Source organism: Notothenia rossii, assembly GCF_949606895.1.
Source record: "Notothenia rossii genome assembly, chromosome: 1".
Taxonomy (NCBI): domain Eukaryota; kingdom Metazoa; phylum Chordata; class Actinopteri; order Perciformes; family Nototheniidae; genus Notothenia; species Notothenia rossii.
Window position 1 is genome coordinate 60,196,945 of NC_136912.1, and position 15,730 is coordinate 60,212,674.

The 15,730-nt window shown below is 40.9% G+C and overlaps 1 protein-coding gene across 1 annotated transcript in view; it reads left to right on the forward strand.

The window, feature by feature from the left end:
* ect2 (epithelial cell transforming 2) overlaps positions 1 to 15,730 on the forward strand; it is an 83,014-nt gene that overhangs the window by 54,216 nt on the left and 13,068 nt on the right. Inside the window, 3 exon segments of the mRNA XM_079693571.1 lie at positions 126 to 280; positions 7,140 to 7,247; positions 14,265 to 14,393. Of these exon segments, the coding sequence (XP_079549697.1) occupies positions 126 to 280; positions 7,140 to 7,247; positions 14,265 to 14,393 (392 nt within the window).

The following is a 15,730-nucleotide window of genomic DNA, read 5'->3' on the forward strand; positions in this document are numbered from 1 at the left end:
ACTTCTTTCTCCTCACTGACACAATTTGTTTCCTCCCTTTTTTGTTGCTGGTAAGGTTACCAAGTTGTCTCATTCACTCTCTAACTGCCAGTCTTTTTTCCCGCTCTTTCCCCTCCTCCCTTCAGAGTGTGCAAATGCGTTTGCCCTGGTGGTTCGCCCTCCGACCGAACAGGAGAACCTGTTGTTCAGCTTCCAACTGGCTGGAGAGGAAACAGTTAAAGTTGCCTGGCTGCGAACACTTTGCCGCCACGTCGCCAACACCATCTGCAAGACTGATGCGGTGAGAAGCCTAAAACACACACCAGGGTGTCCGCGGGGTCTTAAAAAGTATTAAAAGTTGATAAATCAATTTAGCAAAAATTAAGGCTATTAAAAAGTATTAAACGTCATTTTCCAAGGTATTAAGAAGGTCCACAGCAACGACAACATGAAACGCCCTTTAATTTACTGAAACGACATGTTGGGAAACCCCCCAAGGCGGCCCCATGCATAGCGCGCCGTAAAATGCTGCTTATTATTTTTAAGTTTCGTTGCCTTGCTCCGCTCTGTGGAGGGGGGGGGGACTAAACGACTACGGTAACGGGTTCCAAGGTGGGTAGACCGGCATACGCAACGCTCTGGGGGTCCAACGGCTCCGTGTGTAAGCCCTCTATGATCATTTTCTGATAACGATGAAATAGCCCGCCTCCATCTCCCCGCGTCTCCTGCTGCTGCTGGGCTGTCAGAAGAGGGGGAGAAAAAGAGAGGCAGGCACCGTTTATTAAATATTCTTATATTATTATACAGAGAACAGAGTCGTTATCAATTTGTTTTAAAGCTCAATAAATAACAAGGAAGACCTCTGATCGGCACTTTTCAAATGTTCTACCGAAGATTTAAACTTTAACGGACATGATGACCGGCGGAACATTTTTTTTACGGAAACTCTGCCGCAGAGTCCCCTCGTTCCTTGGAAGAGGCGGTGAGGTGGGTGTTTTTCATCTGCTGTGGACTACCGGAGAGATATACAGCAAGAGAACACGCCGTCCACCGCAGAGAATAAACAGAAGGGCAACCATGGCAACCATGCTCCGGGGTCTTCTTCGCTGCTTTTGGTTTATTTCGGGCGGCAGCAGCGCCACTTACAGGCCTGACATATGTACTACAGCATTTCCAGCGGTCTAGTGTGAACGGACACGTTAATGAATCGAATGCGTGTGAACGGAAGCCTTTTTTGCGCTTGCGTATGCGTTTTACCGTATGCATCCTCGTGGGGCCGGGGTCTAAGCCAAACTATATCCGGTCACAGAGATCTGCTATTTTAAAGTAAAGTCAACACATTTCGACCCTAAATATAGTCTATATTAAGAACGAGAAAAGTCATAACATATATATCCTTTTTTGTAAACATATGACAAATGTGTGAGGGTGATGACGTCAGAGCATCGTCCTATGTGCCAGGGCGTAGCCCCGGACAGCCCCAGCCCAATTTAACCCCTGGGTATTTGAGAGGGAGCTCCTATATGGCATTACCCCGCTGAAGCTCACCAAAGTTTAACATATTTCATAGTTCAAAGTTTTGTCAATTGTTTTGTTTATTGGTCAAATACTGGTTTCTAATGGTTTCTGAGGAGTTTTACTGGAATGAAAGAGCACTGAGTCTACAGAAGCAAAAAAGCAGCATATTGCATTAAACCTGACCTTCACAGAGAGGTTGAAGTTCATGTGGAAAGGAGGCTTCAGTAGTCTGTCTGCACTCTGTTTAGTTTTGCTATCTTACAATCAATATAGTAAATGTGACTATTTGTACTAAGGTGTTGAGCAAAGCACATTATACCACCATTTTTCCTTACAGTATCCGAAATGTAAGATATGTTTTTAAATATGAGGTAAAGTGTGTTGCCAATGTAACCGGTTAGAATTCAAAGTTGCGATGAGGTCTTAAAATGTATGGAAAGGGTCTTAAAGAAGGTCTTAAAAGGTATTAAATTTGACTTCAGGATTCCTGCATATACCCTGACACACACACACACACACAGAGTAAAGGACATAGGTAGTTTGACAGACTGCTGTAGTAAAGGAAGCTCTGATAGCTGTGTTATTCGCAACATCAGTTCACAGTAAATACGCTCTTTCCTCTCAAAAATACATTAGGCGCTTTCACACCCAGTGTTTGCCCTATATACAAATAGTGCCGCTGCTGAAATATGAGCGCCGCTGCTAGGGGGCGCCAGCCAGGTACCCAAAATAATAATAAGTGGCGACCATTTTTCATTTTTTATTGTTTGTTATGTGGATTTGTAGTATTTGTGTTACTGGCATAGGCGACACAGAAGGTCGCCTAGGGTGCCAGATCTGTGGGGCGCTGCGCTGGTAGCTCTGGGAGGGAAAAAACATTTTTGAACATTGGCGCTCATCCAAATGTTCGGCGTTGATGTAACAACATTCTTAATTAAGTAAATGTAACACCCTTTTCACCATGGTTACATGTTTAATTTGCCCTGTACGGTGGGCGCTAGGTTAACTAGGTAAAATAAGATATGAATGAATAACAAAATTAAAATAAGCTACATTTATTTGTTATTGGCTATGGTAGGTTATTGGTTATGTTCACATACTTATTTGATTATTAAAATGTAAACTGATCTTTTTCATATGGGCGTTTTTAGAGTTGTACCCCCTAGATCAGGTTTCTAGTAATTCTGTGCTCAAAGTGCACCAGATAGAAGCATTTTACTGTAAAATGTTCAAAAAAATATCTTCCCGGGGGGGCATACCCCCGGACCCCCCTAGAGGATGTGACGTCCACCCCCCAATTCAAACATGTTCATACAATACTGAATACATTTGAAGTCATTTTGACGTCTATTACCCATGTCAATAAGTTTCTGTTTTTGCAGTGTATTTGTCTTTTGTAGAGATTTTTCATTGATTCTTTACACATAAAATGTCGCCTAAAATCTCACCAAGGGCAGCAAATTGTCTAGAACCGGCCCTGGTACTAGGCCTCAAGAGCCTTTCTTGTGCTGACACATAGAAACAAATTGGCGGGGCGCACTTCGCACACACTAAAAAATTCCACGCGCTTCGTTATGCTGGGCCCACGTGCCTTAGCACCGCTGCTATGACTCCATCCTAGGGGAAACACTGCACACCGCAGTACTTTTCCCACTTTAGTTCATCAGAACTTAGTTCATGAGAACTAAAGAGTTCTCATGAACTAAGTACAGATCGCGTTCACAACGGAATAAGTCCCTGGGGGAGGATAAGGCAAATGAAGCCGCTGACGTCACTTCTTCTTCTTCTTCTGCTTTGGGTTTACTGGCAGGCTGCAAACAACTTCACGGCGTATACTGCCACCCGAAGTCCCCGGCTGGAAGTCCCCGGAGTTGGGGACTGGCTTCAGTAGAAGCTGCTGGGACTCCCAGCAGCTTCTACTGAAGCCTTCCGAGTAAATCGCCAGAATGAAGACACCTCCTCATCTCCAACACTCCCATGTTTTCTTTTGTGTTGCAATAAGTCTCTCTCCGTTGGTGCGCTGGGCTAATGCTAATAATGCTAATGCGAGGATAATAAAATGGCGGCTTCACAAAACGTTTTGGGAGTTTTACGGGGCGTGGCCCCCAGCCAATCAGAAATACATTACATTACATTACATTGCATTTAGCTGACACTTTTATCCAAAGCGACTTACAATAAGTGCGTTCCACCAACAAGATACAAACTTGAAGAAAACAGAATCATATAAGTACATCAGGTTTCATAGAGCTAAAACATTTCAAGTGCTATTCAACTGGCTTTAGATAAGCCAGTCCTTTATTAGTATATAAGTAATAATACATTTAATTTGTATAGCACAGAGGTATTTTGGGCTTTGTCCATTCAGGGCTTTGTAAGTGAGGAGCAGAACCTTTAGGAACCTTTTTCTCCCACGAAAGTCCCTGCTCTCTAGCAGGGACGGAAAAGGGGGTAAAAAGGTTCTCATGAACTAATTTTAGTTTGGTGTGAACGCAACATTTCGGAACTATATCGGAACTAAAGTGGGTACTGCGGTGTGAACGCGCCTATTGATACAGTCTTAGGCTTTCACACAATCCTTCTTTGGTGGACATTTTTTAAACATCCCCAAACCATTGTCCAGACACACAGTTGAAACATTAGTAAGCTGAAAAGATGCGGTCTTGGTCAGGATCACATTTATCCATTTTTTCCTGGTGTGAACACATTTTTATGGATGTTATGGACACTCTAAACTTCTTCTGTCGAGCTATTTTTCTTGCCACATTTAAATGGACCTGATCTCCTGTGAAATTAGGGTTAACCCTTCTTAAAAACGCCTATGTTGATCAAATCCCTCCTGCACACCATGCAAGTAGCAAACTCTTAAGAATGTAATTCACCATTGTCTGTGGTTTAACAATGGCAGTCCTCTTATATGCCTTTTCTGTGATGTTAGCCTTTACACCAACACCGTAACATTTGGACAGTGTCAGCATGTTGCGCCAGTAAAGTAGTGTTGATGGTTGACCATTTTTCATCAGTTGCTTTTTAATTTTTTTTTGCTCTGAAGTTGTTGCAATATACTGTAGATGACTTGCTTTGCCCGTGGGATCTCTGTTCTATTATAACCTGGAACAGAGAGCAGACAGTATTCCCAGAGGCCTCATCTCAGCGGAACATCACGGCCGCTCGCCTCTGCTGGCGCCCGACCTGTTTGAGTGGGTCGTTTTGGAAAGGCCCGAGGCAAAAGATGCTCGCGGAATCTACTTTTTTTGCCGTGTCATCACTGTTAATATCTATACAACTAACTTCTTGGGGATTTTTTATTTTTTTCTAGAGCAAAAGTCTTTTTACAAGAGCATATCATTTATTATCTGGCGCATAATATTGCTATCTATTGCAATGATGGGAAGCTTACAGAATCTAGGTATGTAGGTATTAGGTACTTTCTAATGCTCTGTTTATATTAAGGTGGAAAAACAATACAAATAATCTAGTAATCTACTACTGTAGTAAAAGTAGCTGCAATAACACACTCTTAATGGCATTTTAAGTAACATTACTACAAACATTCCACAGTTGATTTTTAGATTCACAAATACGCTGGTGATTGTGTGTGTATTATACATGATGTCTTTTCTGAAAATAGCCAAAAACATACTGTTCCAAAGAATACTATAACCTGGCTCTAGGTGAGGTTGTTAATGAATCGAAATGTATCAAAATGGCAATATTCAAAAGGCAGGAATCGCGATATTTGTTTGGGGTCATAAAAATCTATGTTGTGTTTTGGTGCTGTAGCGTAGTGATATACATTTTAAATCATATTTTAAAGACCGATTAAAACATATGTTTAGTACAGAATATATCGCTCAATGACAATGAGATTTGTGATGCAAAAATGGGCTTCCCTTCCATTATAGTGAATCTTTTCACTATTGCAAAATCAAACAGAGGCAACATTTTGCAAATTGTGCAACCCAACCACAAGGATCAATTAGGATCAAAACTACAAATTAGTTGTAATCAGTAATCCTGAGGACTATTGGCAGTTGTTAAAAGACACCTGAGGGATTGAACCACCAACCGACTGAATGGTTCATGAACACTCCTGAGACAGAGCCCTGTGTTTAAAAAAAGGTACTGAACAAAAGGCAGCAAAGTAGAATACATGCCTATTTTTTAAGCTTTACCCATTCCTAGTTATTTTTTATGATGTACATTATTTATTTATTTATTTAAATAAGAGAAACATAGAATATTTCTTGATTTACCCTGGTTTGGGGAAATGATGGAAGGCCTGATTAGGCCTAATGAGTCCACTGGAAGACATAGAGGGGAGGCTGCCTACTATATTTAGCAGAGAAGCAGCAGGGGGCGATGTTGGCCTCCGTTCTGCTCCATGTTGCAGCTGCATTCCTAATGCTGTTTCACTGGGTGAGCGCTACAGTGTGAATACCAACGAGATGGAGCCCTGCTTGTTAACAAGCCCACTGCAGGGTGGGGGGTGTGAGAGAAAGACAATGTGTCTGCTTGAATCCTACTACACACCCCCTCCTGCAACTGAGGCCCCGGCCACACGAGGACGAAAACGGTCGTTTGCGTTACTGTTTAGTGTCATATAGACCGTTCGGCCACACTAGGACGACCGAATATGACAGTTAACAACTGCGGAAACGATAACGGGTCCCAAGGTGGATAGAACGGCATACGCAACGCTCTGGGGGGTCCAACGGCTCCGTGTGTAAACCCTATACGATAATTTTCTGATAATGATGAGGCAATAGCCCCGCCTCTCCCCACCTCTGCTGCTCACCCCAGCGTCAAAGTAAACTGCACACTGAATTCAGATTATTTATCTTTCTCTCGATATGGACATAAACGCGAGTGAAGTCTAATCTGACAGGACGGAGACACGCAGCTCTGCTCACCTGCAGCTCCTCCCGCTGTGATGCAGCGGTGAACGGAGCAAAACACACACTCCAAGTCAGATCATCACTCTTAGCTATTTTAATTACCTCTCAAACTACCTAAACTAGTTATAAACATGTTTATTTTTACTGTCGGCCGGGTCACTCATTACTGGATCAGCTGCTGCATGAGACAGACACTGACGCTGTCCAAAGAGAGGGAGGAAAAAGAGAGGCTCCGTGTATTTTATTATTATATAGATTAGTTATTCATTTGTTTTAAAGCTCAATAAATAACAAAGAAGACCTTTGACCGGCACTTTTATAATTTGTCCGGAAGATTAAAACTTTAATACACGTTGACTGGCGAACAACTCTGCCCGGTTCCCTCGGCCCCACCGCGGAGAATAAACAGAAGGGCAACCATGACAACCATGCTTCTTCGCTGCTTTTGTGGAGGAAGTTACAGCGCCATGTACAGGCTCCATTATGTACTGCAGCTTCTCCAGCGGTTGGAGCTAAACGGAGCTGTGTCGTGTGGACAGACCGGACAGACACTATCCGGTGAATATTGCGTGTGGATGGAAGGTTTTTTGCGTTTGCGTTAATCCTATGCGTTTTGCCGTATGCGTCCTTGTGGGGCCGGGGCCTAAATCCTAATGTATCTGTTAGCATTGATTGCATGAGTTTTACACTTTTGGGCATGATTTATTGCATTGAGTTTGAAGCTGTGTTTTGTGTGGTTACCAGGAGGACTTGATTCAGAGCACAGACCCTGACAAGCTCCAGGTCAGCACCAAGGATATGGACAGCACCCTCAGCAAAGCCTCCAGGGCCATCAAGAAGACCTCTAAAAAGGTAGAAAAATCACTTTCTCATCATTAACCTTCCCAGCTGCACTTTTTCCAGGGGGAGGTCATGATTACGTATTTATGTTGAGCTGCCAACACTGTGCAGACCAGTACTGCCCCCTTAATATGGATATTGAATCATGGGTTGGTTCACATTCTATCAGTTGAATCAGTGCACTTTTTCCATTGTACAGTTATGTAGAATGCCTTCGCATAAGGCCATTTACTTGTACAAACAAGTCTTGTTGTCAATAAACTTGCCTTGCCTTGTTTCACAATTGCCAACTAAAAAACAAACTTTGATAGAAACAGCTGCACAACGCAGAAAGTAGTATCTAATTCCGTTAGCAGCTCAACTCTAGTGCTCATGCAGTGTTATTATTGGGTGATGCAATGTAGGGGAAATAACGAATGTGCAGCCATTACTCTAGTCTGTTTCAGACCTACTGTATCTTCTAATGTACAGTCTAAGAATTTTGATGCTGTCACCCACATTTAAATGAGTGACAATGTTAAATTAAAACAAAAGTCAAATGATAACACTGTGTAGCATGTAAGTATTTCACTGTGATTTACGGAGGTTGTTTTATTTTTAGCCAAAGCTGATGTTAACTTGACCGGACTTCTTTCTGCAGATTGATATGACTGCACATAGTCCCTTGATCAGTGTGCCCTAATAGTAACAGTCTGATATCCTTAGCAACGGTTTGCTAGTAGAAAAAAACAGACCGCAGAATGTTCAACAACAGAAATACTAATTCTGATGAAGCCCTTACCAATTTGAGGCAGAGATTACTCTTGGATCTATAACATTTGAAGTTGATTCCTCCCTAAATTTACTTTGCAAGGTCCTGGAGATTTTCATTCTCCGTATTCGCTCTTGGACCCAACATTTCATCATACAGAATGGTACAGTGACAGGATTAAGTGAAGGTCGGAAGTGTTTCTTTAACATAATTTCCCTTATTTTGTCTACCTCAGCAGTTTGTAGTTCCATGTGAAAAGACATGGGTGTTTTCTTTAAACAAAGAACAGGTATGCGTTATGGTACAATCTAGTTTATAACCGGATGCTCATACAACTCCTTTTACTGCGTGCTGTGGGATTGACTCCTCAGCTGACAGATCTGTCAGCAGCCACACAAGAGAAAATCACTGGCCTCAAGTGCCGACTCTTAGCTGACCCCAGTGTATCCAATCAGGTACAGCCCTTGTTCAGACTGACAGGACTTTCTTGACTGTAGTCCAGTTCATGAGATAAATATAACTAATATCTAAACGTGTTTTAAAATAATGCAAATGAATCGCATCAACAAGTTTGGCCGAAAGTTGCTTAATATTAATACCAGCGCTAATGTTTACCATGAATGAAATAACATGTCAGTTAAAGGTGGGGTAGGTAATTTAGGACAAACCAGCAAAAGTGCGCTATAATTTGAAAATACACAACCGGAAAAAATCTGCCACTTCCTCACAGAGCCCCTCCTCCTCCAACACACACGAACGTGCACACGACCAATGAGGGCACGAGATAAGTTTGTGGACAGATGGAAGGCTGATAGGCAGGTAGGCCATCCAGTTATTTTAGCCGGGCCGGCTCAGATGATTGGTCGTGCTTTTTACAATACTACGGCTTCCACAGATGAATTTTTTTGTATGTATTTATTGTCAAAGCATTTAATATATTCATTGCTATCGGGATGTTAAGAGCATTCCATGGAATATAACAAAAGGATATCTGACAGAAATGACATATTCCATCTTTTAAAAGGCAAAGAAAGCGGAGGAATCGGCACAAGAGACATGTATCACAGACCATTGGACATCAGTAAAAAACATCACTTTCTTGGTATAAAGACGAAACTGCACTTGTTATTCAGGTGTGGTGAAAACGCAAAACAAAAGCATTTTGTTGAACCATGCGGTTTTTTAAATTAATTTTGTTAAAGTTGCACAGGAGTGGGCAAGAGCAGACAGGGTCGCTGTAGGAACAGATAGTGCTTGCAATAGGATAGCAGCAGAGATAATATGCCTTGTCTTGCATGTGTTAGACCAGTAGTTCTCTAGACCCACTTTTGGGTCGCGGACCCGTTTCGAGTGGGTCGCAGATGTGTGAGTGAAGAGAAAAAAAGTATTTCTTTACTTTTATTTTAAAGGCCCGATTTTCTAACAATGTGCTTGCAGTAGGCGTTGGACTGGAAATACCGGGGACCATAAACGGTTTTGAAAACTTCTGTCACGTAGTGATCATCTTCTCAATAAAACATCTTTGCTGATGTATTTTTCTAGTCTTCTGGCCAATCAGAATCAAGTTTGTCCCTGGAAGTCCCCACGGAGAATAACTTTGCGGTAGAACTATTCTTTGTACATCCATGGGTACAACTTCAGATACAAATGAACACATAATTAAATATGACCCCCGGTTTGATGATTGACAGGTCACAAAACAATGGGGGCTATCTATCCTACCCACAATTTAGAGTAATTCACACAGACAAGTTCAGCTGTCAGAACAAAGTGAAAAACAAACAATGGCATAAAATATTATTAATATGTCGGATAGTAATAGATTTATTTATTTTCTTCTCAGAGTGTACCAGAATGCGTAGTTTATTTGTTAGTATTTCAAAAAATCTCCTGGGGGAGTCTGAGAATCCCCCCAGACCTCCCTTCTGCGGTTGGGTTTTCAGCATGTGTTATACAGTTCAGCTTTGATTCCATCATCTCATTAAACCTTTTTTTAAACCATATTTTAGTTCTGTGAAGCGATATGAGGGATATATGCACTGTACTTCACTTTAATTAATATTGTATGCTGAAAAGCGTATGTATTACAGCATGATTTTTTTGTTGAATAGATTTGAGTGATTCAAATTCCGGGTCGCGATTTATTGACAAAGGAAAAAGTGGGTCCCGAGGCCTGACCAGTCGAGAACCACTGTGTTAGACAGAGGGAAATCACAGCGGCTTTCTGTATCAACGGCTTTGTTGTAGCTTTAGCTAAGTGTAAGAAAATGGTCGACTTCATGCCAAAAATTCCAGAATCATGTTATAATAAAAGAAAAAGCCTTCTGATTTCTCTTACTAATTTGTCATGCATTACTTTATTACAACACCACACATGTTTGATCTATTGTTGTAAAGTAGTATTTCAACTTGAGATTGATCATTACAAATCACAGATTAATATTATTGTGATTAATGCAATAACATTTGTAATTCAATTGACAGCACTACAAATTACCAAGAACAACAACATAGTATGTTAATACATTTTAGACTGCCAGTCCTTCTACCAATTTTTTTTGTCTTACTTTTACAAAGGTACTTTTATTTATGGTTCGCGGAGTCTTGGTTTTTACTAACAGCCACATATGTAGAGGTTAACAGTTGTCAGCTTTTCAAGTATTAGGTCTGCATTTATTCATTATCTACATTACTACTGCTCCACCCAGTTAATAATAAAAGCACTACAGATGGCAAGATGTTTTGCCTCTTATAAGAAAAACTTGACAGATACTGAACATTTTCAGTACGTTTCACAAAAGCTAATAGCAGAAGGTAAGATAGCAGTAAAACATGTTTTTAAAAGGAACAGAAACATTACAAGGCTACATTTGTTCTACCTGTCTCATCTTTAAGTATTTTTCCAGTGACGCAGTCATTACATGGCATCAGGTCTTTTATTGCATTCCTGACTTTTCAAATACTTCTGTGATAAAACAAAATGACAACAGTTTTTCAAACTCAAATGACAATAATTTAAACTTCACCCCAGATTAAAAAAAATGGACAAAAAATATCGAACAGTAAAGTTTTAATACACACCTGATAAAGTGGCTTGAATAAATAGCCAATTTAGTGTGATCAAGATTTTGTGGTATCGACAAGTTTGTTTTATTTTTGGTAACAAACAATGCCAAGATTTGTTTGTGGTATTTTAGCAACAATATCACTATTAAAAATGTAGTTAAGCAGAGAGAGCGCTGTCAAGTAATTTTCCACGTCCAAGAAAAGATAATATGCAGTGAGCCAGTCCTTATAGCGAAAAGAACCCTGCCATATTGTCCTGCCTATTACACAGCTTCTGACTAAATAAATCAATACATTGACATAGCACATTTCTGCCTCTTCATTGTCCAGGTCTGTTCACATTTTCTTTCCCATTAATAAGCCTTCAAACACGACCAGAGCCCATACTATGGATGGGTATCGTTACGATTTTAACGGTACTACTACTCTTACCGATACTGCTTATCAATCTTATTTTATGTATAGAGTGGATTCTGGGCTCCTAGCACACATAACATCCCTGCAGTAAGTAACTAAGTAGATTTACTAAAGTACTGTGCTTAAGTACATTTTGGGATACTTGTACTTTACTGAAGTATTTCAAGTTTTGCTACTTTGAACTTTGACTCCACTACAATTCAGAGGTAAATAGGGTAAGTGTATTCGTTTATGGTACTATATTTATTTAATACCTTTAGTTACTTTGCAGATTTGGATTACTGATGTGAAATCTAATCAAGTGTTAAAGCAGACTTTAGTTCCACCTGGAGTAAACCTGCAGTATACAAAGTCATTCAAAAATAGCTGCACCTTTACCAGCTTTGAGAACACTTTAATGATCAATCATTATAAAACATATCATATATATTATTCTGAAATGGACCAATCTGCACAATGAATACTTTGATGCTGATAGTTTTGTACTTTTACTTGAGTAACATTTTGAATGCAGGACTTTTACTTTTACTTGAGTAACATTTTGAATGCAGGACTTTTAATTCTAACAGAGTATTCCTACACTCTGGTACTTCTATATCACTCAAGTACAAGATTTAGGTACTGCTCCCACCTTAGACGTAATTGGGCCTACAGAGCTTCGAGTTATGGCAGTCGCAAACTGTTCATTTCTCCCCCCCGCACACACAGAGAGAGATCGCTCTTATGGAGTGAAGAGAACGGAAATAATGACATTGCAAATTTGTTGGACAAAATGTGCAAGATAACGTTTATGTAGAAATAATAAATATGAAATCAATTAAAATATTTATTTTGAATTGCTCCAGTACCGATAACATGAGAACTTATAGACACCACGATCTTTAAAGAAGTAGCCCCGGGGCCCACTTAATACCGGGTTTAGTTACCAGTCCCTAGCCCAAACCGTGGCCGTTTCTCAATGTCGAGTAAACCTGCTGCAGAGCCACTACTTCAAGTATACTATGTCATTGAGTGGCGCCGAAGGACTGTTTAAATGCATGTTAAATGCCTAGCAGTCGGCGCCACTCGATGACGTAGTATACTTGAAATAGTGGCTCTGCAGCAGGTATGCTCGACATTGAGAAACGGCCCATGTTCCCTTTGGTGTATACTTCCTGTCTGTCTTCTTCTGCTGTTCCCTTTGGTGTTCACTTCCTGTCTGTTGTCTTCTTTTGTTCGCTTTAGTGTTTAAGTCCTGTTTGTCTTCTTCTGCTGTTCCCTTTAGCGTTCACTTCCTGTCTGTCTTCCTCTGCTGTTTCCTTCGGTGTTTACTTCCTGTCTGTCTTCTGATGTTTCATTTAATGTTTGCTTCCGGTTTGTCTTCTGCTGATTTCTCTGGCGTCCAGCTCTATATGTCTTGTAACCCGTTGACTTTTCTTTCACTGTATTCTTGTTCTTCCCTTTTTCTTCACCTTGCTTAGGACGGTTTAGCCAGCATAAATACAACGTTTTGTGTTCTTCACAAATATAAAAAAATGAATATTCAAAAAGTATCCCAGTTTTGGCCACAACTGATGGTTAATTGATCTAAATAAGGGGCCGGCAACCGCTGGCACGCGGCACCGTAACCTGTGGCACACTAGGAATAAGTGGAATAAGTGTGCAAAAATATTTAAATTGTATTTTCGGATCCTGAACGAGACCGCTGCCAGAGCGTGTCTCCCCGTTACCTGCAGAAGGAAGCCATGCACGTAACGCAGCCCCGCTCTCCTTATCTCCAGGTGACTTTCTGCCGCTTTCCTCCGTAGTGCAGTGCTGATCGTTTCACCACGGAGGAATGCAATTCACTAATTGCAGTACCCATAAGGAGCTGTACAAATGCCGCAGTTTTTGCGTGGCTGTGTATTTAGTTGAAAGCCCAGTGGCGATCTGCTCATCTCTCATTGAAATAATATGCTACAAAGGGGCGGACTGGCCATCTGTGTGTTGAACTTTCCTGTCGGCTCCCAGACCGTAGTCGAGGAGGGCAGAAGCAACAAGCTTCAGGTTCAATAACCCACTTTAGCTTAAATGACTGGAGAGAGGCGAGCTCTTCTTGGGAGGCCGTTGCATTTATTTAGTTGTTCTTCTGTTTCACAAAATACATCATAGACCTCAGTTTTTCTGCTGCCTCGTTTCACTTCCAGAAACATACACACGTTCCCTCACTCTCGCTCTACCATCCACACATGCACAAGCCACACCCCTCTCTCTCTCTCTCTCTCTCTCTCTCTCTCTCTCTCTCGCTCTCTCTCTCTCTCTCTCTCTCTCTCTCTCTCTCTCTCTCTCTCTCTCTCTCTCTCTCTCTCTCTCTCTCTCTCTCTCTCTCTCTCTCTCTTAAAGGGACAGCGATCTCATCTCACTCTGCATGACCCTAATATCATAACATGTGTGCTCTGGAGAATCACAGAACGGACGATCGTCCTTATTATTATTATGGTGTTTAAACCAATTATTTAAATGTGTTTGTTAAATTCGGCATCATGTAAGTTGCGCTGACAGGTCCACACACTGCTTCCCCGCAGCGAGGCTCCCCCGCCCTCCTGTTGATAGGTGACGAGCGTCAAGCTCCTCAACACCCCCCCCCCGTTGATAATTCTCGATCGTTGGCACGCTGATAAACTTTTTTTTTTTTTAAATGGCACTTCATATCAAAAAGGTTGCCGACCCCTGATCTAAATGGACAAATTAACCATCAGATTCCAGTATTCAACTAAGCCGTCCAATATTTAAATACAATACGCATTGCTAAGATTCTGTGTGTATCTGTGTTCTAGGTGACGAGGGCGTTTTCCTTCACTAAGACCCCCAAGCGTGTGATCCAGAGAGCGTTCATGGCCAACAACACTCCTGATGAGAAAAGGCTGAGTTGTGAAAACCGCATCGGCAGCAGCGCCACTCTGGCTGTAAGTATTTCTGTTACAGCACGATAAGACACGATGCTCTCTCATGTCCAAGTTCATAGTGATTGAAAGTATTCTTTAATTTCCTTTTTATTTTATGATCAACATCATAACACAATTATTAGAATCGTCTTTCAGTATCTCTGTTCCTAACTTAATTTCTACTCTTTCTATCTTTGCTGAGAAACCAGGCGATTGATCACTCGGTCAATCAATGATGAACCAGCTTTTAGTGACTCTTGGTTGTTTTGATCCGGCTTAATAAAAAGAAGGAAAAAGGCTTGTGCGCTTAAGCATTTCAGGACTGTTATTTATTTGTTATTTTAGCAATTAACATCTTTTTCATACTTTTCTAAATACTTTAGGTTAACCTGTTAAGGCTCGAAAATGACATTCCCAGAACAAATGACTACAACTTCTAAAAGGGGTAAATTAATAATATTTTTTCTCAAAGCAATGATAAACATGTGAGTTGAATGTGGAAAAGTCAGAATCAATATAGAATTTTTGTATTGTAAAGTAAATTCAGATTGAACATAGTAAAAAAAAATGTAAATGATAGTGTCCGTCCAAAAAAAAATACATTACTTAGTGAAAACCACCCTTGAATGATGGGATGGTAGACTAAAAGCTTTAGGAATCCAAACTATAACATATAATAAGTACCCTGTATCAAGATTGATGCAAAACAAGTGACATTCGACCTTTTCAGAGAGATTTAGAAGAAATAAACCACTTCTGGGGTCATTTGAGTGCATTTTCCACTCGGTCGATTTTGATGATTGACTCCACTTTTGAACCATTAGAGCCAATAGAATCGAGGGGAAGTTCCTAAAATCCATCTAAACCAGAGGTGCCCAGTACGTCGACCGCGGGGGCAATGCTGGTAGATCGCGAGTCATTCATAAAAATAAAATAAAATCCAGCTCCATTAAAATAGACAAAACAGGTTTCGATCCCTCCTCCCGTGGCCTCCCTGCCACTTAAATCAGGAGGTTACTTGATTGAAAGAAAAAGCGCTATCGCTTTCCAGTCTGTTAACCCAAAATGCAAAGCGATACAAAATCAGTCAAGTGCCGGGAAAACTCAAATTAAGAGGCAAACAAGAGACAAACAACAAAATGAGTGCGGGACCGAGCAAGAAGCTAAAAATATACCACTTCCACCCAGAATGGGAGGAAAAATATTTGTTTGTGATGTCACATTCAAAGGTTATTTGTCTTATTTGTAAAGCAAGCGTCGCTCTGCCAAAGAAAGGTAACGTGGAGAGGCATAATCGGAGTGTTCACAAGGCATATGACAGCGACTTCCCTCCGAGTAAGGAGTTGAGAAAGAGAAAG